Source organism: Malurus melanocephalus, unplaced genomic scaffold (genome assembly GCF_030028575.1).
Source record: "Malurus melanocephalus ecotype Western Australia unplaced genomic scaffold, MMel_1.1 scaffold_101, whole genome shotgun sequence".
Classification (NCBI taxonomy): domain Eukaryota; kingdom Metazoa; phylum Chordata; class Aves; order Passeriformes; family Maluridae; genus Malurus; species Malurus melanocephalus.
Genome location: NW_026623333.1, coordinates 665,242 through 690,584, shown reverse-complemented (window position 1 = coordinate 690,584; position 25,343 = coordinate 665,242). Strand labels below are relative to the sequence as shown.

Below are 25,343 nucleotides of genomic sequence, written 5' to 3'. Positions count from 1 at the left end.
AAAGCAAAGCCAACTTGCTAAAGTAACGGGAAATTATCTCAGTTCCCTTGAGTTTTGCTTCCACAATTTTAGTTTATTAATCTACATGCAAATTAATATGGCCTGAAGGAACTGGAAGGAAAGGGTTATTGTAAGTCTCTTGCTTTGTTGTAATGTAAGGTAATCCATCACTAATAGTCTGGCTTTTGGTTGGCATTGTGAAATTGAAGGAGAAAGAAAACGAGCTGTTCAATGTTTAGAAAAAACTGGAGAAATTTGAGAAAACATGCAAATTCCAAAGGGAAATTTATTTTTTGTCTTAATAATCTAAGTTGATTTTTCTTCCATTTAGGTCCAATAAATGCATAAAAATGATTGTAGGTTTGATTTGTTATACAATTTAAAATTTTTAAAATAAGGATGTTTTAAAGAAACATGTGGATTCCCCATCCCTGGAGCTGTTGAAGGCCAGGTTGGATGGGACTTTGAGCAACTTGTTCTACTGGAAGGTGTCCCAAGAGGGGTTGAAACCAGGTGATCTTTGAGRTCCCTTCCAAACTATTCTATGATTTTATGTTAAACAGCAATATATTTTTTAAAAAATCGTCATGTAACAATGTAGTATAGCATAAGTCATAACATATAGTAATTGTTAGGTAAGATAATTTGAGCTTTTACTAAATAGTTAATTCAGATTCAGGAGTGGAGTAAGGAAAGCAGGGATATTTAGGCTTGTTTCTTCTTTTTCAAGGACTTCTTATTTAATTTTTTTTTTATGATTGTAAATCTGAAATAGGCTTTAGGAGGTAAAAATCTAATTCAATTTGGGTGCTGTATTCGCTTCTACTTGAACTCAAACTGCACTTTCATTGTTGCAGGAGAACATGCAGATGCCRTTTCCACAAGCACTAGAATTGGCTGAATATAAATCTGGTTTTAGRTAAAGCTCTCCCTCAGTTCACAGTTCTGGTCTCCCTTTTGGACCTGGAGGCAAGCATTGCATTTTAGTCCTTGACTCATTGCTTTAAATCTTGATCTTTTACATAGATACTTTTTTGTTATTATTTTACAAAATCAAGCAAGACATAGTGTAAATAAATGGAAATTACTAGTAAGTGGGATTTACAAATAATGATAGTTCACTTCATTTTAGAATTGGCCTGGTTAATAGAAAAGTCTCAGCAGGTGAGGAATATGGTTCCCAGAAGCCAGCAGAGGCAGTTGGAAAGGATCTTTGATAGGAATCTTGAGTTTGCATGAGGTGCTCCATGCTTTTCTCAGAGGTGTCTGTGGCATTACTGAAACATTATACACTGTGGCAGTTGMATTTTCTGTAATAGTTTGCTGTTTTCACCTGTGGAAGTAAATTAAAATGCATTTGTGCTAAAATGCTGTGGTTTTCTGAGGTTGCTTTTTTGTTTGGYTTCTTTGGGGRAATASAGTCTCTAATCAATTGTACTRTTTACATTTTGATAAGTACTTTCTATTCCTCAATTTAAAAAATATTTTCCTTCTTTATGGACTTTCAGATACGCTGCCCTAAAGTTATGATTAAACAGACAGCCCTGCGTGTGATTTCAGTATTTTCAAGAACATTTGATACGAGTTGCATTGTTAAAACAGTGCTGTGGGTGATGTGTTTGCAATGTAAGGTACACCCAAACCCCACAAAACTATGCTTTCAACTCCTGGTTTTGTTGGTGTTTTCCCCTTCATCCGTGCACATTCCTTTAGATAAAGGCAGTGTCTAGATAAAAAGTGGATCAGCCTCAGTGCAAGTTGATCAGGATATCTTTGTGCTGTGTACCTAACACTGGACTCTCCCAGTGAAATGTTATTGAAGGAACACCCTGTGTTGTTTCCTCATCTTGGATCCATAAAAACAAATGCTCTCCCTTCAGAAACCCCTGGCTCAGGACACAATTTCTCCAACAAATTGAGGTAGAAAAATTTGCAAGAGATCAACTGAGTATATCCAGTTTAAGAAGCTGGACTGAATTCTGCTCCAGACTCGTGTAAATGCTGAGATTTCTCACCTTCACTCTTACCATTGAAAGGGAGCACTTACGCTTCTCTGGGAAGCAATCCCTTCTTGTTTTCATCACTGCACAAGACTCCTTTATTCCCATAAAAAGGAACCTGGGAAAAAGCAAGCATGGCTCTTTCTGACTTTTTGGCGAAGGGCTGATTGCTTTCTATAGGAAGAGTGTTGGATAGAGGAAAACTCTGCCTTTCCTCCCAAACACTTGCCTGATGCTCCATCTCCACACGTCCCCCTGTGAATGTTTCAGCTTGAACAAGTTACAGCCCTGAGAAGGCCATTTGCCATTAAGGCACCGTGCCAACAGTCAAAACTTGGATTTCCATCTACTCCTGTTTAAAGAGTTCTGGCAACAAATCCACTCACAAAAGATATTTGATTGAGAAGTTTGATAGGTTCGAATGAGGGATTCAATCTTCAAAAAATTACATAGAAAGTAACCAATGCTGAATGTTTGTCAGGACTGCATAATAAGGAAGAGTCTGCCCACAGGCACTCAGGGAAAATAAAATTCCCTAAGAGATGCCCAGACCCTAAGATATTTTTCTCAGAGATCCCTGGCACCTTTAATTAGTGTACAAACTTCAATCAGTCTAAGAAAGCAAAGGTGGTGAAAATTCATATTCCCATGGATCCCTAGATTACTCTCTTTATTGCAATAAATGCTTTCCTTTATGCCAAGAGCATGAAGTTTGCTAAATAAAACAGTTTTGGGAGGAGTACTGAGGTATTTGCATCACTCCCATGACATTATGGAGCTTTTGGAGTATCAAGCTACACATCCTCAGCAGCTGTTTAGTAACACACTAAGCCAGAGCACAGTCTTAACATTATCAGTTTTTTGGGTTTTTTTTTGTTTTTTTTTTTTTAACCAGACCCATTAGAGTTTTASAAATTTTCTTACATTTTCTCCCTTTTCCTTTTCTAAAGAAATTTTACAATCTTTTTGGGAAAAAAAAAAAAGTATAAAAAGGGATGAAAAAAATCTACAGGCAAATCTATAGTTCAGAGGGTACAAAGTGTGATTTTAGGTTGAAGTATGACAGATTTTCATGTTATACCATGGATCACCATATACATGTCCAGTTTCCCTATAATTATGGTCTTATTATGTCTAAGATACCTCCAGAAGAGGATATTGGGGGGCAGGGGGAAAATGCCACTTTCTTTAGTAGACTTTTTGGAAGAGCATCTCATTATCGTGTCTTTAAGAAACTCTCTGCAAAGTGAATAAGGATGTCAGATAGGGTACTACAAACCTTCCAAGCCACAAAATTTAAACCAGGCTCTGCAGATGGGTGTGAGGAGACAGGAATTTTCATGTTTGAGGGGTAATTGTGGGATGGGCTGCATATGGAAGGAATTGAAGATGTTATGCTCTATGCACACCTGTGTGTTACCTCCTTTCTGTTATTTTACAATGATACAGGGTTTGACTTTGTTCTGAGATATGTTGGCAACATAAGCTGCTCTCTGGCAACAGAAACAAGTATTGAAATGTTATTTTAAACTTAAGGGAGGAGGAAAAAAGGAAGAAACAAAGTGGGGGAGGAAAGATTTAACTTTCAGAGAATTCTCCAAGTGATGTGTACTTGTCTCTACATCAATATTGCTGTATCTTAGCTTGATTTCATGAAAATTATGTCATCTATCCTTTCTGAGAAAAAATACAGTGGCAGCCATTACTTTTGTTATGAATTTATGCTTGCATTTCTTTTGAAAGCACAGAGAGAAAAAGACCAAATGCCACAGAAGTGCAGAATGTCTGTGGTTATGTAGGTGGTGGAAATGCACAKTTTCACCACATTTTAAACATCTTTATTACATTGGAGTAAATCTTGCTGCCTGTAGAATCAGGCCACTGAGGCTTACTTGTAGCTTTTGGCCTGGTCATGGTAGTCATGGTAAAACACTGCATGGTTTTATTTATAATGTGTTGCTAAAGGGGAGTCTGAAAACAACAAAAAAAAAAAACTTTAAAAAACATAGACTTAAACTAGGCAGTGTGTATAGGAAATAGMAGCATATAATCCCTTCTCAAGGGATGATGCAGGGAAGGGGCACAGATTCTATGGTCTGCTTTAGATTTGGGGGGAGAGGTCCTTCACTCCTGTGTCACTTGTGTCACCTGACCCTCAGTTCATCTTGCTCAGGGTCCAAAGAGAGATTGATTCAGTCACAGAGGGCTGGGACCACATCCATCAGCTCTTCTCCTCAGGAGGTGATCCAAGGTAGATTATAACAAGGGATTAACTGACAGGTGTGCTGCTGAAGGATTATAAAAGCCCTCTGAAAATCGGAGTCAGAAGACTAAACCAAATGTTTTCAAAGGCAAAATAAATTCCTGACACGGGGTTAAAGGTTGAGGCCATCTATTTACATCTTTCTCATCTTTTTTTTCTCATCTTTTTTTTTTTTTCCCTCATTTTTCTGTTGGCATTTCATTTCTGGGATAGATGTTTCTTTAATGAGCAATTCTAATCAGGCATGCACTGTCACCCTTCCAAGGAAGGAGTTAGCTCTAAATTTTTCAGACCCACTGTACACTAATGTGTAATAAGCAACCATGAAGTAGTTTTGTATTTATTTCCAGTCTGGTGCTTTGAATTCCTGTCACCATTAAAAAGCCCCRATGCTTATGTGATCATCAGGATTTGGATATTGTGATGTCAATTGAGGTTACCCAGGAAAATGGATATTATCATATAAATTCTTCATGACAAAAAAAATCCCAATTCAGTAGGTCACATAAGGAAAGTTCATATTAAGAAGATTTTTATGACTRAGTCAATTTTTTAATTGAGCAGCAGCTCCTCATCCCTCAACTCAGACCACATCAACTTTTTTGACACTATGTGGTTTTAAAAGATCTTTTWTATAACTCATTGGGGAATTAATTGCATTTTGTTATTTGGTCTGTAATTGGCATAATGTAATATGTTAGCAAAAATGAAGATATATGAGAACTCATTCTTTGCTTCTTTTGGGACTGATCACCAGTTAAATAGATTATTATTAAAATTAATAATGGCAACAGCTATGAAATTACTATTATAATATTCAAGAAATCCTAGAAATCTAATTACTACTTGTTTAAAAATCTGTTGCATGCATTATTTAACAGTGTTCTTATTTCAGACAGTGTAGTGTCCATGATACTAATTGGTCTCTTCCCATAATTTAAATACTAAAAAAATKGTTACAGGGAAGTTTTAATCGATGAGCTCTCAACAGTCTAAAATTAACATTCATATAATGTATTTAGYAAGGAGAAGCTCTAACTTGATTCCAGACAAGAGACTTAATAAGCTCTCTTTTYCAGTGGAAATGGGCTTTTTATGGATAATGTAGTTTGACTATCTGGATTTATCTATTCTGAAGGTCTTGCTGACTGGTCCATTTTGTAGCATTTGCCCTCAACACTAGAGGACAAATCCCGTCCTTCATTCAGATGGCATTTGGTGACTGTGCTTAAAAATTTCCCTGTGAAAACTTAGACTGTTGATCACTGAATATTCAGTTGCTTCATGGCCCCTCTTTTAGTGCCATGTTCTCTTTCGCAAGAAATAAAATCCTATGTAGTTACTTTTTCTTTTTAGAGCTATATTTATATGTATTTATATTTCATCCATATTTATTTWAAAAATATATTATTATGTAAATTGGTCCCTTCCATATTGCAGCTGCCCACCCTCTTTAACCTCMCTGTCAGGGTTCTGCTCCACAAGACACAACTGTGTGCTCTCTTGCTCTTATTTCATGGTGTTTTCCATCTTGAAGCTCCTAGCACAGCTGAAGTTCCTTTTGCAATGAGCTCTACAGGTATCCCAGACTGCTGAGGAAAAGACAGGAACATCTCCAAAGACATAAAAACCACACTGAGCTTTGGGCACATTTCCCCTTTTTCCTTTCACCTTCTGTATTATTATTTTTTTTCTCTGGCAAACTATGCTGTGAAGCATGAAAAATTTTGAAAAGTTCTCTGGTATTCAGCAAACATATTGCAGAAATCATAAACAGGGCTTCAGCTGGTCAGATGTATTATTTACTTTCATATTTGTGGTTTTCCATTCAAAGAATTAGGAATGTTTCAGTAGCTCTGATGAAAGTTAAAACTCTGTATTGTTGTATACCAACAGAATCACTTAATTCTCTTTTCTAAATTTTCCTGGCTGATGTCAACGAGATAATCTGATGTGTTTGTTCTGTGGCTTTACACTCTGGAAAAGCTAAAGCTCTTTGAAGCTAATTCGTTAAAAAGTGAATTGAAGTAAGAAAATAAAGCTATGCAGACCTCATTTTAGAGACTTTACATTAAGATGATACATGAAGTATAAAATATTTCTTGGTAAAAGGCCCAATTATTGCTATCCAAATTTTTTCTTTGATGTAATCTTGCCTCTTCCCCCAGGAAAGAGYGTGTCCCTAAAATTCAACTCGCAGCCCAGTCAATTAATGAATTCTACCATATTGTTGTGGGTGTCTTAACCRTATTCATGATTAGATGTAGTGTGAAAACATAGTCATTATAAGAATATCTTTTTCATGCATTCCCCATTTCTACAGCAAATGTATTTGAAGTATGTTGCCTCAGAGTTTTAAGCACATTGTAAAAAAGACAGACAGCTAGTTTAATAATTTCAGTCAAATTTCATGATGCAACTGAGCTTCCTTGAAAGGAGGAACTTAATATAAGATTAATCTAGTTACAGAAGAATGGATGTCATCTTGACAGCTGTAAAACTACTCCTGACTTTGAAAACTTGCTCCAGACGTGATGTGTGTCATCTTTGCCAAGATTTCATTTATCCGTGCACTGTGGCATAGCTAGTCYTGTATGTAATCTTAGTTCTACCACACACATTCAGTACACTTTGGCAGCTAGAAAAAGCTTGAGGGCAAGATTTCTATTCCTAGATGATCACCCACAACATTTTAATACCATGCAATTGTTTTATCTAGAGTTTACAAATGTAAACAGAAGGAAGCTGCCGTGAAGCCTGGATGAACATGATGCCCTTAGTCCCAYTGTTTAATTTTAGGTAATCCYGKGAGGAGCAGAGAGTCTGACTCAATAATTCTCATGATTCCCTTCCAGCTTGAGATATGCTGTGTCTCTGAGTGTATTCAGTTGAGACACACTCACAGCTTAAAACTCATTCTGTGAAAACAGAATAGTAGTACGAGTGTTTGTGTATCCTCACAGAGCTTTTGAAAGCCCTGACTCACTGAAGCTGAGTAGCAATAATATTTGTGGTGTCATGTATATCAAAGCGTTTTACCACCAAGGTGTTTACTTTTGGTTTTTTTTTTGAAGTTCTGTGACTGCATTAGATAGAAAATACCTCAGGAGAGCAGGTTCTCTTTCTATTCTGTTTTTCAGTRCAGAGGGATAGGTCTGTCTTGGTCACAGAATATTGTGGGGCTGGACCTTATTTGTCCTACTTTTTATCCTCCATTGCAGACATTGTCTGTTACTGGTTATTTATGCAATATCTATTGTAATGGTTTTCATTAGTATTGGAGACCCTTAATACTACTCCTGTACAAACACAGAAAGTTGCCTTATACATAAATTTACATTATCAGGGTCATCTTTCCTTTTTTAATGTTGGTCACTCCAAGAAGTTTGGAACAAGTGTTTATAGTAGGCCTGCCATTCTGAGTCTCATCAAAATACCTGAAAAACACGCAAAAGGTGTCCCTGGCTCTGAGGGTCGTTCACTGTGTTGTCCTTTTCCCTGCATCTTTGTTAAATAAGAATGCTGCCATATATCACTGGAAAGGGCAGCTGCCACTGAGGCAGAAGAATAGCAGAGCTGGATGATTCAGTGTAGTGAATGACTAATCCTGTTTCTTAGCCAAAATGCTGTTTATAAGATGTATTCTGCAGCTCTGCACACCGCAGATCGTGTTGGCAGCTGGGTTAATGGAAGGCCACCTTGAGCCTGGAAGAGAGTTAGTTSTGCCTTTTTGTCTTGGGAATGCATTTAAAGATATTGTGTGCCACACGTGTTGGAAAAACATTCATCTGTCTTCTGTCTCAAAGTGTGATGCATCAGAAAATAATATAAAATATCATGAATTACAACAATGGAAGACAGCATCTATTACAATGGTCTGAATTTTACTTCTGTAGGAAAAAAGTATTTTCTTTTTAACTGGTAATTTCTGAGGTAATAAAAAGTTAGATTTTTACATATAATTTGAATTTATGCAACTCAAATAACTTGCTGGTGATTGTGTCAGTGACTAAAACAAATCATGYGCATGCATTGCCAGGACTGAGGTGTTATTTCTCAAATGCTATATKAATAATTATTAATAAAAACTCAGGTTTGATTAATCTATCAGAAACTGATTATTAAATTCAAGCTAGTTGCCTATATCAATGAAATATTAGACAGCTTGGGAGAACACATGAGTCTTATTGCAGAGGAAATGCAGCAAGAGTCAGAATTTACCTTTCTGTGAGTACTGTTGGGGAGAAGGTTCAAATCTTTTCCAGAGCTTCTGTGTAAAGCAGAACCATCACTGGGTTTGTTTACTTGGCAGTGATAATATATATATTAAATTCCCCTTCAGGGAATTCAGGGTGAGGCACGCAGAAACAAATGTGCACCTTCTTGTTGAAGATTCTTAAGAGAGAAGTTCAGTGTATATTAACAAGGTGACAACAAAAACAAGTGTGGATGGGCTTTTTATGTCCCTSCCAGGCGGGCAGGATAGAAGTCAASCATTTACACTGAAGAGCTGGTTTGGGCAKGGGGAAGTCACCTTTTGCTTTAAAATACACTTTAGGTCAGGTTTCTGCTCAATAGAGCTGCATTTGGGTTATTTCTGAGCTGTCACTACTGCAGAATAGGACGGGTTCAAGGAGTGTTCTGCAAGAAGATAACTGTAATTGGCAATCCATTTCTTCATTTCCATGCTATAGCCAGCCTTGACGAATTAATCACRATCAAATACAGGCTGAGGGAAAGGGGTGACCCACGTGGCACAGAAGAAAAATGAGGCCCTGTGCTGGCATGACAGACTAATCCTTCAATTCACCCGTTGGACTGAATGAGGGGGCTTGTTGGTGCTCCTGTCACCAGCACCGCCCATAAACAAACTGTTCACTCTCAGTCACAGGGTTTGGCGGGTGTGATAAAGGTTATTGAGAGCATCCCAACACCTCGTCCATCACTGACATGGGCCAGGGAGCTCCTGGATTAGTCCTMGGGAGGAAAAGTCACGGTGGTTTACAAGATCCTGCCTTGGAGAACAAGCTAAATTGTATTTGTGGAGTGATTTTATGTCTAACACCATGGGAACTAATACTAAAGTAATTCCTTGGTTTGGCTGAATGTGTTATGGCTACTGCAAAAAACAACAAAGATTTGGGGTTGAAGTTTAAAGTCTATTAGAGTCCCTTCCAACCCCATCCATTCTGTGATTCTGTTGTTATTGCTGGTAGGTCTGAGCAGTTATAGCTTCCTATAGACTCTGATTTTGTCCCTGGGAACAGGACGTAAATTGATTCCAGATGGAAAGGAAAACAATGGCAGCCTAAAGAACATGATTTATTCTGTCAGCTATGTAGAGAACTTGGGAACTTTTGGTAGATGGTTGCTTAACTTGCTTCTTACTTATTTTTTGGAATTGTGCAGCAGCTAACTTGTGTGGCTTCTAGCTTGTATTAGGAATATTGAACTCTTTTAACTGGCCTACTCATAATAAYGTTCTTTACTTAATAATGTTCTTTATTCTATCTATGGCTATGATTTCATTCTTTCAACTGGTAACTGATATGGAAACAGAGCTAAGTTCATGCTGGAACACATTGGTTCCAGAGAAGCTTTGGTGATTTGCACTAGCTGTGGAGTGCATTGAGAGGAATAAATGTGGCTTTTTTCAATTGACCCTGTTCACTTTGAATAACTGCAATGAGCTCAGCAGAGAAGGAATCTGGTCCAAAGTATTGTACCTTTTAAAAAATATTTTATTTGGGCAGGGAAGACTTTATCTTACTTTTTCTTGAAAGAGCATCTAGCCTCTTGAAAAGAACATTGCCTTAAATTCTGAATTGTAAACGATTTTTATATCTCTTTTATTCCTTTCAGTATATTACTTATATGTAAGAGAATGAAAGTACTTGCTTTCCTATATATTACTAGATGATAATCTGTATCTATCATTTTCCAATTTAGTTTTGGACAATGCAGCATATCACATTTTTTCCCCCTTCTTTCTGTGGTGTTTGAAAGAACCCTTTAACAGAAATACTGTATAATGCTATTTAAAGGGTAATATCTTATTGTATGTGATGCTGTGGCAGTGGAAGACTTTTTGCCCCCTTCTGTTTCATTTCTCTCTGAAATACAAACATGAAACCTTCATTCTCAGCGAGTGTCCCTTACAGAAAATATTGATCACACATTGTTACTTGTTTATGTTACAAACCAAATTTTGGGTTGCTTAGTCCAATTGAGTAACACTTCCAGGTCATTCACTGAGGAAGATACTGTTCAATGTGAATAATTTTATGCCAATTCTGCATAGGGAAAACCTAGTTGTAAACCCACTAAGTAAATAAGAGCTGATATAAATGTCAGTCCATTGTTCTAGCTAGCAGCCAGTACTGTATTTTCTGTATCCATTTTCCTTTTTCTCAGTTTTGGTGAACAAAAAAAATATTTCTAAATTACTGAAGACGACAGTGTGAAGCGTTTGGCATTTTGATGAGAAAAATACAGAATAAGAATATCTAGAATTTAAGATTAAGAAAAACAAGTGCATTYTTAGTATGAGAGTAAATCAATGTTCAAAGCAGTGACCAGTGTGTGGTGTATAGTTTCAGCTTTATGTACCAGCTCATTATCCAATGCTAGAAAAATGGAATATCAGTTTTATGCARAATGCATATTATTGTAAATTGCCCGGTGTAGGCTGTGAGCTTCAGACAGTGCAATCATAATAGCTTCTGAACTGATGCAATTTTATGGATTCAGAACATTAATCATTCTCTTATGCCCTTAATTACCATTAGGTAGTTACACTTGTGTCTGTAATGGGTGCTAAACATTCTGCCACTGATAGATTTTTAACCATGCTTTTTGTTGTAGCAGTAAACATGCTATAGCTGACTGTTAGGTGTCCAGAACATATTTTTTAGCCTGGTGCCATTAGGAACCTGTCCAATGACATTTTGAGCTGTGTTCAYGAGTTGGTTGTAGTCTTCTGGGTTTGGTTAGGTTTTAGAGTGTTTTTTTCCTGTCTTTATGAATAAGAGAAAAGAACAGTTCTGTTGCTAAGCTGGTACTGCTTAATTAAGAGATGATGATTTTTGTCCCTTTTGGCCTAGTTTACAAAGTGAGAAAGAAAGGAAAAGCTGATGAATTTTTCACAATAGTAAAAAACAATCTAGAAGAAAGAAGTGATGATATTTGCATGCCAGGTCAGTGCCACAGGAATCTTCTGTTGTATTTTGCTCTCAGCATAATCAGTTACAATTTACTAATTTTCAGTAAAACAATGAATAACTGATGTATAGTAGGCTCTTCCCAAAATAAGGTGTGAGATTCACAGCTCGCTGCTAATCAAAGCTGCTAGCCACGATTCAGGTAATGAGAATGCACATTGGCAATGCTTCTGTGTCATTCCTAACAAGGATTTAATGTTATTGAACATTATACCCTTCTCACAATTGTGTAGCTTTGGTGTAGTTGTCACCATTTTATTGACTGTAAGAAATCAGAAGCAGTGACTGTAGTTACCCTGGCTGGTGGCCAAGTTACAGAGCATACAGCTGACAAATTTGAGTGTAACTCCTCACACATATTTTCAGTTGGTATTTTCCAAAATGATTCACAAGTGATGTAGGAATATTTAACTACTCTGCCGTTGAATTTCTTTAATAGTGCCAGCATGTTCAAAACTGTCTTACTAAGGGCAGTCAATGATTTTCTGGCTGTGGAATTTGAGGCATTTTGTGGTAAATAGTTAGCTTTCAAATCCTTTCTTAACTTATTTCATGTTTTCAAGATTCTCTTTCCCAGTTGCTGACCTTCAGAGTTTTCCATGTTGATTACATGGCATTTATGCTGACCTTAACTAAGCTGAACATTTTCTGAAAAGGAATATATAGAAACATTTCTCTATCAGCACTAATGCCAATAAAAYMTAGGCTTGAAGTTCATAAACATATATYAAGTTTAAATTACATATGATTTCAAGAAATTATCTACTTCAAAAAAATTGCATTTGATAACAAATTATGCTTGCTTGATAGATCAATTTCCACAAATTACTGAAGCTTCATGGTATCAAGCTTTCTACTAGGAAGAGGTCACCTTGATATTTGTACTGAATACATTTCAGCCTTGGCTCCACATTTTATCATTCTTGATGTCTTAGATTTTCTCTTACCTCCACAGTTTTTTTTAATCTACTTATTTTTATTATTTGTTTTTATGACTTACTGTCAACATATTTCACTGATTTTTTACTTACTAAACAAAACGGTTCTGCCTGAATTTCATGTGTAAGCCTTAATTTTGTAACTTKTAATGTATGATCCATGCAATTTAGGTTACTCTGTATTTATTGCTAGTTTTTGTCACTGCCTATTAGATATATTAATGTCTGTGGATCTCTAAATTGTAAAGCTCCTCTTTTCCCCAAAAATGTCAGGACTGATGATGAAACATGCTTTCTCTTACTTCACAACAAATCTAAATAGTCACTGATCTGGCCCAAAGCAAATGATGTCCACATAAACATTCCATCCAGCAATTCTGAGCATGGAGTAACTCCTGGGGGACAGGGATGTGACAGTAACACCTGCATTTGTTAAAACTGGATTTAGAAGGTAATGTTTTTCCACATTCTCAACTCACTTTGTTCAAACTGGTTTGTGGGCTTTTTTATTTTTTACTGGATTTTCAAAAGTACCTCCATCCTTTTGAAGCATAAGTTCTTTTTGGTATGTTCCTGGTGGTATTATCCCATACAGCACATGAGAAAGGTAGATGTGAATCTRATGGGAAGTCATAAGAAGCAAAATTAATGTTGAAATTTTAGCACAAGAAGTGTCCCGGAGGCGCACGCATTCATTGTTTCTTCCCTTGACCTTCTTCTGTTGCGCACTAGCTCTTTCCAAGGTGTTCTAAGCAGTTTTGAAACTCTTTGCAAAAGTTTGTCTGACTGCTAACCTTAACATTTTTTTTCCTTCTTCCTGCTTCTTTTAATCTGTTTAGAGGATTTTTTTCAAATTTCTGCTGGAGAGGGGATGTCTTAATTAGGCTTCAGTTCCCTTCTTTTGGTGTTTGCATGAACTCAGATAACCTGCAGCAATTGGTCTTTTGGTTTCTTCAAATTAATTTGTTTCATAGTGGTTTAATTCTAATCTTCTATTTTCTAAGGAATATAGATCCTTCTCTAACTTTTCTGAACTTTGGAGATCCGTCTTTCATTTGGAAGCCCACCACTTTATTTCTGTACTGCTAGAATACTTTTAAGTTAAATAATGGGTGCTGGTTAAATGCTGGTTTCAACATAGCTTGATAAGTGTCTCTTACAGTGCTAGCATAATTTATTTTTTTTATTCTTAACCAGTTTATAGAGCAACTACACCTTTCCTTCTTGTAAAACTTTTTAATAATAATATTCAGACTTTCAGAGGCGTAATACACAAACTTTTAGGATGTTATTCTTTTTCATCTCCTGGTAGTTACTGTAAGTTCAGCAGGTTTTATTTGTACCAGCACCAACTTGCATGAGATTATTTTGCAAAGTTCATATGTAAATATGTAATAAACATAGGTATTGATTTCATTGGGTTTGACTCATCAGAGCTGTGAGTTTTCCTGCTTTGCTGTGGAGGCAATCGAGCTATAAAAAAACAACCATGTTTTTTAAAGAATGATGGCCTCTTAATTTTGTAAATCTAACTGAAGAAGCCTAACTARAATTGGGGTGTGTGTGTCCCCAAGTTATGTTGATCTCACCAGCACAAGTGCTTTCATGCCTTAATTTTCCACTCCCTTACTTTTTAATGTTTTTTTTTCTGTGTGYGATTTTGACTTCTTTTTTCAGGCTTTCAAGTTGTGTGTTTTGGTGAAAAGAAAGAAAGTAGAATAGGTAGAATATTTTATGGTAGAGGAATCTGTGCTTGTATGGTGGCTTGATGTTAGCTGCCAGATGCCCACTCAGCCACTTGSTTACTACTCCACCTCCTCAGCAGGACAGGGGGAAAACCAAGGTGAAAAAGGTTGTGCATAGAGATGAGGAATGGGACATGACTTGCCAAGTACCATAGTGGGCAAAACAGACCTGACTTGGGAAAATTAATTTAATGTATTGTCACTTAAAATARATTTACCTAGTGAGGGGCAAAGGTCTCCCCTGAGCTCCATCCTTCCCAGCTCAGCATCACCCCCTCACTCCCAAATYTTCTCCTGCATCCTGCAAGAGGAATTCAAACAGCTGTTTCGTACTATTTTACCTCCCTTACTCCCAGGTATTGTTTTGCCCTTTCTAGATTTTGACCCATACATTGATAACCTTCCCTCTTTTGTGCAGTTTTGGGGTTTCTTTTTACTGATTTCTGTTCCCAGAGATTTGAGGAAGACTCAGCTATGGAGGTCGGTGTCTGCATATCAATAATTCACTGATATAATCCCAACCTTTCAAAATTGCAGTGTAATTTTTCAAAATCCAGAGTTGTGCAGCTGCCATGCTAAAGTGAACTGTCTTGGGTGTCATTGTATATACAGAGAGGACACTTTGATAAAATTAATGAAAATCACAGTRGCCAGAGTTGTTCCCTAAGCTTGATTCTAAGGTTTAAATTATTTTTGATTATGTAACAAGCTCTTTTGAATTGGTATTCCTTTTTACATATCCCTCAATTAAAAATCTTTTCTTTTCCCTCATTTGCCTCACTGCTTAACAATCAGTGAGGTTTCTCCATGCAATGCATTTAATGCTTTTCCGTGTCCTTTCTGCTAATCTGCCTGGGATGTCATGTTTCYGAGAGGATTAGTTGTATTTGCCTGTAGCATGGACCTGCCTTGAAAKGGTTATTTTCCCCAGGCACAGTGTGGATCATCTTGTGCCAACCATGCACATAACCTAAATTTAATAAAGCGCTGGAACAAACAACCCCTTTGCTGCCACATGGCCACATTTACAAGGAAATTGAGGTGGGAGGTCAATTTTCACTTAAAGGCTGGGGTTGGAGATGCCTGGGTTTTTAAGTGGAGGTCTTTCAATCTCACTTGTCTGACAGGTGGTAAGAAATTTACATTTAAATTGTTCAGATCAGCTTCTTATTTGATCTGCTTTGTTGGACAAAAGAGATTTCTTAGTCTTGCAGATCCTTTGCTGCTGGATCTGGCCAACCACAGAATCGGTTCTTTTCTTCCAAATGCAGACATTTCTTCTGACAACAGTAATTGTCATTTGCTCTGTCATTGCTTTTGCTCCTGTCTCAATTTGCATATTGTTCAAAATTACTTGAAAAACATGAGTGTTTGGGCTTTTTGATTTCCCCTGAAGAGTTTCCTAGAACACTAGGAAATCCCATTCCTTGCTGAAGCAGAATATGTTTGCTTGAATTTTAAAATAAATTTTAATGATTTTAAAATAAATTTTAATGATATTAAATTAAATTTTAAAACCCCCAACGATACACTGAACACTTATCAGAACACATGTGGAAAATGCCATTTGAAACAAGTGTCAATAAGACCTAAAGTTCATGTCAAGACTAAATTGGATTTGAGCTTCTGGAATTGGAAGTRCCATTAACTGRTTATTTAATTTCCTCTTTGACTGAAGAATACAAGACTCAGTAAATGCATACTTGTGAGTGAAATGCAAATTAGAGGTGTTAGGAGAAATYGTATTTTTAACAATATTTGTTTGACAATTAATGCTGTGATCTTTTGAAACACTGAAGAATCTGATGAGATATAAGTTATTATATTGATCAACTACCAGTGTTAGGTTTAAAAAGCAATTGATTGTTGGGGGATTGTCAGTCAAAAGTGCTGTAATGAGGGCTTTCCAAAAAGCATGGATATTTTTATATTTTACCCACCCGTATTTTTTTAATACCCTTTAGCATTTGAGGTCTTGCTRAGAGCATCAAAAGTGTATAATGCATCGTTGTAACCAGGCAGCTTTGCTGTAATCAAAGTTTTAAATTTCAATTTTTCCTYACTYSTKCTTTAAACCAGTTTTTCCCATTAAWCCARWCCTTAACAATCTTTCTAATCACAWTTTYRTCTGTTGTRTATATTGCTGTAAACTCAGAACASGTAAAAASCTTTTTCGGKGCAGCATTRGGAGGAAGTTGAAGAGCTGCTGGTGGATTCCATGTAGTTTTTGTTGACAGAGTTTTTGCTGCAATAGATCCTGAAATGAAGATAAATAGTGTAGATTGGCTGGTTGCTGATATATGCATGTCATATATGCATGCATATATGACAAGTGCATGAAATCAAATAAGGCTCATGGTGCACTGTGCAGGACAAAAWGAAGGATATGTGGAGCTCACCTCTTGCCAGCCAAATGACTACTGCAGAAATAAAGCAGCATCTGCGAAAGGGAGRAAAAATTCTTCTTCTTAAAAAATTAATGCATAAAATTGTTGAGACAGGGCAGTGATGTGTCAAGTCCAACAACCTGCACAAGCACTTGTTTTAGCAGTGTACACAAATTGTGTGYTCAAGTAGCATGAAGTGCCTTTCCACACAGTGAAGAACAAGCCATTAAGCATCAAATTTAGAATGCACCCTCTCTCTGTTCCTCCCAGGTGTACTGGCATTTTTGAACTCCAGATTGGATGGAAATATTTCAGTTTTGAGCTGTTGTAGATTTCCTGAGCGCAATACCTGCTGGTCTATGTGACCCTTTAGTATGGTTTATTGCTGCCTGAGGCAAGAATGAAAAAAAATCCACGCTGTGAATAGTAAAGACAAACCAAGAATCAATAATGTATTTGTTGAAAAGACTAAACTAAGTAGATTAAAGATGCCAGACATAGTATCTTGCTTTTTCACCCCACGGGCCCTATAACTTTTTTCTGCATTTATCTTTTTTGGGGGAAAAGATAAAAGAACATCATTGTTTCCTTTTTTTTTTTTTTTTCCCATAAGTAGTAAGTATGTATTGTTTCAGCTGATTTTTTTTTTTTAATGTGCTCTTAGGAAATCTTTGATTTCCCTTGGAGAGGGAATAAGAACTGTGCTTCAGTAGAAGTTATGTTGGATTGTTTTGTTTGCTCTTGTACGTGGATGGCCTTYCCCAAATACTCTGTAGGTTTTAGATAACCCAGCTAGGTCTTTGGGTTGCATCTGTCAGAACAACTGAACATGGTAGAGGTGATTTAAAGGCTAGAGCTGGGCTGGCAACGCTGTCTGTGTTCTGTATGTGATTTTGTATTTTTTTTTTTTCTCTATTGCCTATATATGTTTGGTTTCTCTGAWGTGGCAGATGTATGATCAGAGACTCAGCAAGGAGTGGCACATCAGGAATATCTCAGCTTCAGATGAGCTTTCAATTAGAACCCGCAATCAATAGCAAAATGCCATGAGGAGCTGGGCTTGGCAAGGTCCAGAATCATTACTTTATTCCCACTGYTGAACAGCAAGATCATCCCTTGGTGCTTAGAGATACTGTGTGTCAAGGAGAGCCTGGGACAGTGTCAGCAGAGGTTAAGGAGGTTATCACTGCCCTGACCCACTTTTCAAGAGAAAGTACCACTTTCAAGYGGAATTTAGAATGTGTGGATGTGTGAGGGTTGGTTTGGTTGGTGTTTATCTCTTGTGGCATTAGCAAGACACTTTAGGAARGTGGGATTGATTATTTACACTTTGCTTTCACTTGAGAACAACAACAATGCATTTTTATTTAAATCAGTGGGTAGAATAAATATTTAACATTGTTGGAATTGTGACTGCGCTGAAGCCAATATCCCATTGCTGTGCAATTCAGTGTATGATGGAGATTTCACAGTTGACTAGTGCTCTGCACTTTGTTTCAGATTACTTTGGCTGCATTAYGTTGCCACCCTGAAACCCAACTTGCTTGCTATATAAGGCTAAATAGAAGATGAAATATTCTGCATTAGGGAGCTCATGTACACTTTGAAATCTCTTTCAATTAACATTTCTTTGTACAACACTTGTTTCTTGAACAGCAATTCTGGATATGGTGTAAAGTGTATTTAAAGRCCAATGATGTGCTTCTGCTCAGGAACAGCTGCATACTTGTGTTTAAACAGCTGTGTAATTTACACAGACATTGCCTATATGGTCTCATAGGTAGATTTTATAATTGCAAAACTACCTGTGTGAATATCTCTTCCACTTGCATTTGCTTTATGTGTGCTTTCTCTTACCATAGAAAACTGCTAATTGCCAGAGGAGTGAGATCTTTTCCGTTTCAATGTTGTGCTTGTGTCTTTCTGATCTTTCTACTACTATGCTKAAATGGAAGCCTTAATATTCCACCTGGGCATTAGAAATTCCCTGACAGACAGCAAACTCCATCACACAGTGCAGTAAACAGCACAGCTATAAAGCCGTTTTGTTTCCCAGAGCCTCCAAGTATTGCTTGCTATGTTTTTTTTTTTTTTTTTTTTTGCAAGACTGCTAGAGAATCCATTTATCCATTATGTGGTCCCCCTGCAAGCATACTCCTTTACAAATGCTGGAAAAACAAAACAAAAACCTTGACTTCTAACAAAAAAAAAACAAACAACTGACTACTGAGGAAAAGGGAAATTCTTACACACATGCAGCTCTCCTTCAGAATGGCATTATGATATTTCCTGCAGCAAGGTACTCATAGGGGAACTCAGTTCCTCCTCAGCAGTCCAAGTGTAAATGCATTTTTACTGAAACTTCTTCCCCTCTCCAATGCTAATAAATAATAAGAAAATATCTGTAAACTGGAAATCTAGTTTTTCTTCAGTGAAATCTTTCTTGGGAGGAATTGAGAAGCATATAATGGTTTCTTCAGAATTATGTTTTGTTCATGCATTTTGCAAATTTCTTATTTCCCCTTTTGGTTTTACATGAGTGATAGTTAATTACTCTAGCACAGTCCATGAAGGATACAGTGAATTGGTGCAGCTTTGTTTCTCAGGGTAAGAGAAAGGTTACTGGCTTTTCACAGTACTTAATTTCACTGTCTTTCTGAGAGCTACTTTTTGAGTGGACAGCAAATAAGGTTTTCTCTGGCTGAGTGAGTTCAATATGGCAAGGTAGGTTATTTAGCAGAAGATTCATGGCTCTTCTKTTTAGTCTTCAATGTAGCTGATCCAAATGAGGGTCTTTCTTTCCAGGTTATGACTGTCCACAAAAATTATCAAGGTAGACAAGGTAGGAACTTAGCTTGTTTATTCAATCACTATGTGACAATGGTTATTTAAAAAAAAAAAAGTAAGAGAAAAAAGCAGAAAGTTCAAGAATAGTAACACAATAGCTTTTTGGTAGAATACTGTCATCTCTGCTTCCAAACAGAACAGATTTACCATGGTAATGGGAATCACCCTAGCATGAGTGAATTCATTTTGACTACTAAAATACATCTTTGACAAGATGATTATACGGGATCAGTTGCAAGATTATGTTGCTCATCTCACAGCTGAAGGACAAGTGGATGTATTGAGTTAACCCTACCTCAGGCATGCTGGGCTGTGCATCTCATTTGTTCTCTTTTATTGTCATAAGCACTGARGTACTATAATCTGTGTTTCAATAGCTGGCCTTAACCCACATGGCCTTAATGAGGCACAGTTATTTATGTGCTTGTTGTGATTCAGAATGTATTTACAGTACCAGTAATACTACCAGATATCAGAACATGTGTGGAATAAATCAGTACCTTTTTCCTCTTCTTTCCCCCTTTTCTTTCCTTTAAAACATCTTTATATTCCACGCCATCTAGTGCTGATGATTCCCTCTTAGCAAGGGAATGATGCATGGGGGAGATACCCTGTCACACTCACTGCAGGGATGGTCTTCAATACAGGTCCACAGTTTAAAAATTAAAAATGTGAMAAGATACTATTTGAAGAGCATCATTTATATATCTATAAATATACTGACAAATGTATAAACTTAAAATATGGAAGTTTTTCAATTTTAACAGTCATGTTGATTAAGCCACGGGACTCAGGGTTGATTCTCGCACACAGAACAGTCTGCAAACTGTTAAATCTTTATATATGTACAAATATGCCAGGGTAGATATTTTTTCTGAGAAAATACAAAACCACATAATGATTATTTGTGTTGATGTGCATTTGGTTGTTTTCATGATTTGCTTCAAAATGAAACCATTAAAACCAGCAAATAAGGATATTAAGCCTGTGATGAGCCTTTTAGAATCCATAGAGAAGGGAATGTGATTTAAATTAATAAAGACCTGTCTAGCACATAAGCTATGCTAACAAAACAATGATATAGACCTTTTTTTTTACCAGGATGAGTTGGTTTACAGAAAACATTAGGCATCTCAGTTAAACTGACAAATTATAACACTTATCCCTACAGCTACTGAAGTGATTTTCTGGATTGACATTTGCTTGTTGGTATTATAGCCCTCCTATTATAATCTGTTATCTTAATCCTCAGATAAATCATATTAAATGTCGATTACTTCATACCTGTGTTTTGTTAATGAGCTTTTCATGGGGAGGTGGCATTACCTGATTGTAAGCTAGGCASTTTTAATAAGGTGCACCATTGTATCAAGCACAGAAAAGAGGCAGATAAAGCTACTTGCATCTCCATGTATTTTGGGATTCCCTGAAATAGATTTCTGTTAATTTTGTGTCACAAAATCCTTGCTGCACTGTTATGCTTTGAAGAGCATTGTGCAGGACCAGGAGTTGGACTCTGTGATCTCTGTGGGTACATTCCAACTCCGAATAGGCTGTGATTCTATGAACACTGGTGTACACTTTTCTGACACTCCACAGATAAAATAGTCAGAGAGTAACAGACATTCACCATTGAGTAAATGTTTCTTCACTGAATCCCTGAAGCACAAAAGACTGAGCATTTACACAAGGGTGTCTAACAGCAGGGAATTTATTGCATATTTTCTGTACMTTGATGAAACAGGGAGACTTATGTTCTTAGCAGTTGTTTTCTGGGGAATAAATACAAAATGTAATGGGAATGTCAGTGTGTATCTCTAGTTACTATCTTGGTTCTCCTCCATACTCTTCTCCTCCAAAACAGCACATTTATTTCATATCAGATAYATCAAAATAATTCTGCCATATCTTATCATGCCTTTGCAGGAAAGTTATGGCTATGATGACTGCAAAGAATTGCACAGTGTAGAGCTTGCTTTGCCAGCTATTTCACTGGTCAGGGTTACAATTTCCAGGAGGGAAAGCCCTGGAAGGGGTTTCAGAAGCTCATAAGTTTGAAGATCTCTCAAAGCTTTCCTAGGCTGTCACTGTGGGTTGTATCTTTGCATTACTGATGGTAGCAGGGTGCACACCCTCATTCCTACTGGCTTAGCAGTATTTTCCTATTCTTTAGCTTAGGAATTTTTCTGTACTTGAGGAGTTGGGATCCTGACAATGGATAGTGAGATGTGAGCAGTTGGCACTGCAAAATGCAGATGGTGGCAGTAAAATTCTCATTTTTTGAAGCAGCTCTTCAGGAAGCAGACACAGCCTGCACTGTTTTTGTGGTACAGTTGGGTGGGTTGCCAAGGTGTTCACTGTGGCAGTGGAGGATGCAGGAAGCCCAGTCCAAGTTAGYTACCTATTTGTGGGTGGCTACACTTTGCCAACCTCCCTTTTCCTCCAGGCAGGTAAACCCAGTGAAATCGTGTACCTCRGGGCCAAATGTGTGCTTATTTTGTGCCCTTGTCCTTTTCAGTATGCTGGAGAAGCCCTCACTGCAGTAACATGGGCCAGTGTCACTCATTACTTTACCTGTTTTATCTTTTGTGAAATTGAGCCTTTAGCCAGAATTGCCTGAGCTGCTGCTCCAGCAGTCAGTTAACTGTGAGGCTCCTCGAGCTCATTTCTCTCAAGTAATTTGATTCCCACGTGCTTCCTGAGATTGCTTTCTTGCTGAAAGTGGGAAAGGGGGGATGGGGGCGCMCATGGGAGCAGACCAGAAATGTTATGGCAGGCAAATGTAGGTTAGAGATAAAAACAATACAAAATGTTTTAAAAGATCCCATCTCACTTTATCTTCCTTTACTCCGGTCCTATAAACCAAAATGTTTTTCTGTTTGASAATCAGAGACATGGGGGCTTTTGTGCTGGTGCAGGGTATGCAACAGCAGGYTAATTCCGTCCTGCCTCTGCATAAAGCCAGTAAGATAATCCTTTYCTTAAAATTACCAGAAATGTGTGTAAAATGTTGATTAGATGATTGGTTTTGGGGGGTAGCTGWTCATAAAAGGCTCTGATGGATTTCAGCATATTTTCTGAAATCGTACACAGAAYTCAAGGTTGTTTATTTAGGTTGCTGAACTGTTTCCTTTACATTGTGGTGACTTAGGAGTAATTGAACACCAGTTTTCTAGATAAGAKTCTATTTAAGACTGGTTAGTATGGGAGCAGTTTCTAAGTAGTGTACAATTTATGGACAGATTCTATACAATCCCTAGTGCTTTATCACCGTTTTGGCCRAATACATTGCTGCAAGAGAGTGAAAAACAAGCCTGAAAAGTTAATCTTGCTGGAGGGAGAATTGTTCTGGAAATAAACCATTCASTGCATAAACAATAGCATATCAGTTGTCTGAAATACACATTTGTCCCTCTGCATGGTGTTCATTGTAAGTTCAGGCAGAGCTGCCGCACTCAGGGTGTGGAATTTCTATGGGAAAAAGTCCCAGTTTGTTAGCTAGGATATTACTAATTTGAGCAGACAGTCTGCTTAGGGTTCTGTTATTTTATATTATGAAAATCAGRCTGTTGCAAGTCCTCACTTTGGGTTTCTTTAGTGGTCGTTAGTTTGTGTCATGAGACATATGCCTTGATGATATCAGCAGCATTATTAAATGTCATAAGAATATTTTCCCAGCAGCAATAAAGTATCCACAGTAACATTTGTAAGGTCTAAGCTAATTTTTCATCTTGAACTTTGTAAGTGTATTTTTAAAAATGTAAAAAATTTGCTTTATTGAGAAATGTTTTCAAAGGAAGCACATGCTAAATGGTGGTATTATCCAAAATTGACTATTTTACTTKCTCTTCTTGCTGAATGGCTGTGATCTATCACTTCAAAACAGTACACATGCTGTGGAGCAAATCTTTGCAGAGTCAAGTTACAGGGGGTGATGGTTTGGGAATATTATTCAGTGAAGGGATTTTGTTTTGTTTTGTTTTTTTTCTAATTTTACGTTGCACAAATGCTGAAAAAGGGTTAAAGACGATATAAGTAAAAGAGCTGAACATTTGTAATTTTTTGCAGTATCTGTGTTTCAGTTTGTGGTGCAAGGGTGATATATGATGTAAGAAATGCTGTGTCCACACAGCTGTATGCCAAATTTCATGACTCTCTTTCTAACCCTGTTGCTTGCTTGTCCACTGTGCCTGCAGCTCCACCTCTTCAAAGCCTGTTCTATTAATCCAACCTACTGAGAGCGATTCATACAGCTTATGGGGTTTTATTTTTAAATCCTCACAGAAATGATTTGCTGCCCTCAAGTTAAGAATTTAAAGGAAAATTAAATTAAGGCCGCCTAAGTAATGAAAGCATCCTTGGGTTTGATAGGTAGAAACCATCAAAGCAAAAAGTCTGTATCCCTGGAAAGATTTTTTATATTGTTTAGTGCTGGAGGGAGTTACTATTGCTAATATATCACACAACATAAGGCCTTAAATTCATACACTTATGCTTCRTGAATTCTTTAATTTCCAAAGTTGTTTGTTATGATTCAGGTCATAAATTGAGAGCTTTCCAACTCAAATATTTCTATCTTTATAAGACCTGTGGCATTGGGGTCATAGTGTGGTATAGTTTTGCTGACAGATTAAAGAAAGAAAGCCTTAGGAAAGCCCTTATGCCTCAAGAAATGTCTGAATTTTTCTTGCTGCCATGAAATGTAAGCCTGGTGTTTGTTACTGTGATATATGTGTTGAATGGTTGCCTGCCTACTATGACACGTGTGTAGCTCTCTATTGTTTCTTCCTCTCTCAAGCAGTGGACCTTTCTTAACTAGAGCCAAGTAAAAAACATAAAAATAAATCCTATAAAGGATTTTTGGGTCTATTTTCAATTTATTTAGCTGGGGRAAAATGTAAATAGTGTTGCCTAAAACCTTTATGCAGATCTTTGAAGAAGGGAGTTGACTAACTGTAATTCCAAAATACTTTAAGGACTAATAAGAAAAAAAGATCAGAGTTTTGTTTTCTTATATATAAATGAACTAAATGCCTTTTATTTATCTCTCATGTCTTCTTTTTTTAGGTTTTCCAAATGAGCCTGCTGCTGTCATTGCTCTTAACACTATTAAGGAMTGGTTAAGCAAGAATCACAATGAGGTATGGAATAAAATAAATTTGATTTCAAATTTCTGTTTAAGGTTATGTTCTTTGACTCCAAAACTGTGAAAAGAGTAAACACAGGCTTGAGCCTTGAAGTCTTTTATTATTCAGTCTTAAGACCAGTGAAGTCAGGTCAGGACAATATAGCCAGGGGAAGATGGCTATATCAAAAAGCTACACTAGAGTTCAAGGGAAATACCTTTATTTGAAACCATACTGTGCATTTCCTGTGCATTGTAATCTTTCCTGGCAAARCAGAAGACTATTCTCTGCCTAAGCTGTTTCTGAGTGTCAAAGTTTTCAGATAATAATGAGGAGATTCTTGGAAAGGAAATGTGTAYAGCAGTTGTCATTGGATACGGCCATGGAAGGTCGATGGTGTTCCAGAGGTCACTTTACTGTAAAGAACCGTAGGATCCTCTTTTCTATTTTCATTAATTTTTGGTTTGCTTACAGTAAAGTGTTCACTTTCTCTGAAACATTCAATAAATATGTGAATTTTTAATAGTATCGGTGAYCTTCCAGTGGCACAGTAATAGTCATTATTTGCACAAGACAAAAAATGCTTTTAACAGAATGATCTGCATCTCTCCCCTTTCTGCTGTGTTCCTAGTGTTGGATTGGAGAAGTGCAGCAAAGAAGTGACAAAACAAATAAAATAATCATGTCTTAAACTGACAGTCTGTTTCCTTATGATGACAGCCAGTAGATTGTAGGCAGTTTAGAGTTGTTCAGTATTTTGTCTGCAAACATTGAACAAAGCATCCAGTGGAGAAGCACTGCATACAGGGACATAATT

At 37.0% G+C, this 25,343-nt stretch overlaps 1 protein-coding gene across 1 annotated transcript in view; it reads left to right on the top strand.

Moving 5' to 3' along the window:
- MACROD2 (mono-ADP ribosylhydrolase 2) overlaps positions 1-25,343 on the top strand; it is an 809,981-nt gene that overhangs the window by 561,084 nt on the left and 223,554 nt on the right. Inside the window, 2 exon segments of the mRNA XM_057369011.1 lie at positions 12,075-12,104; positions 24,467-24,541. Of these exon segments, the coding sequence (XP_057224994.1) occupies positions 12,075-12,104; positions 24,467-24,541 (105 nt within the window).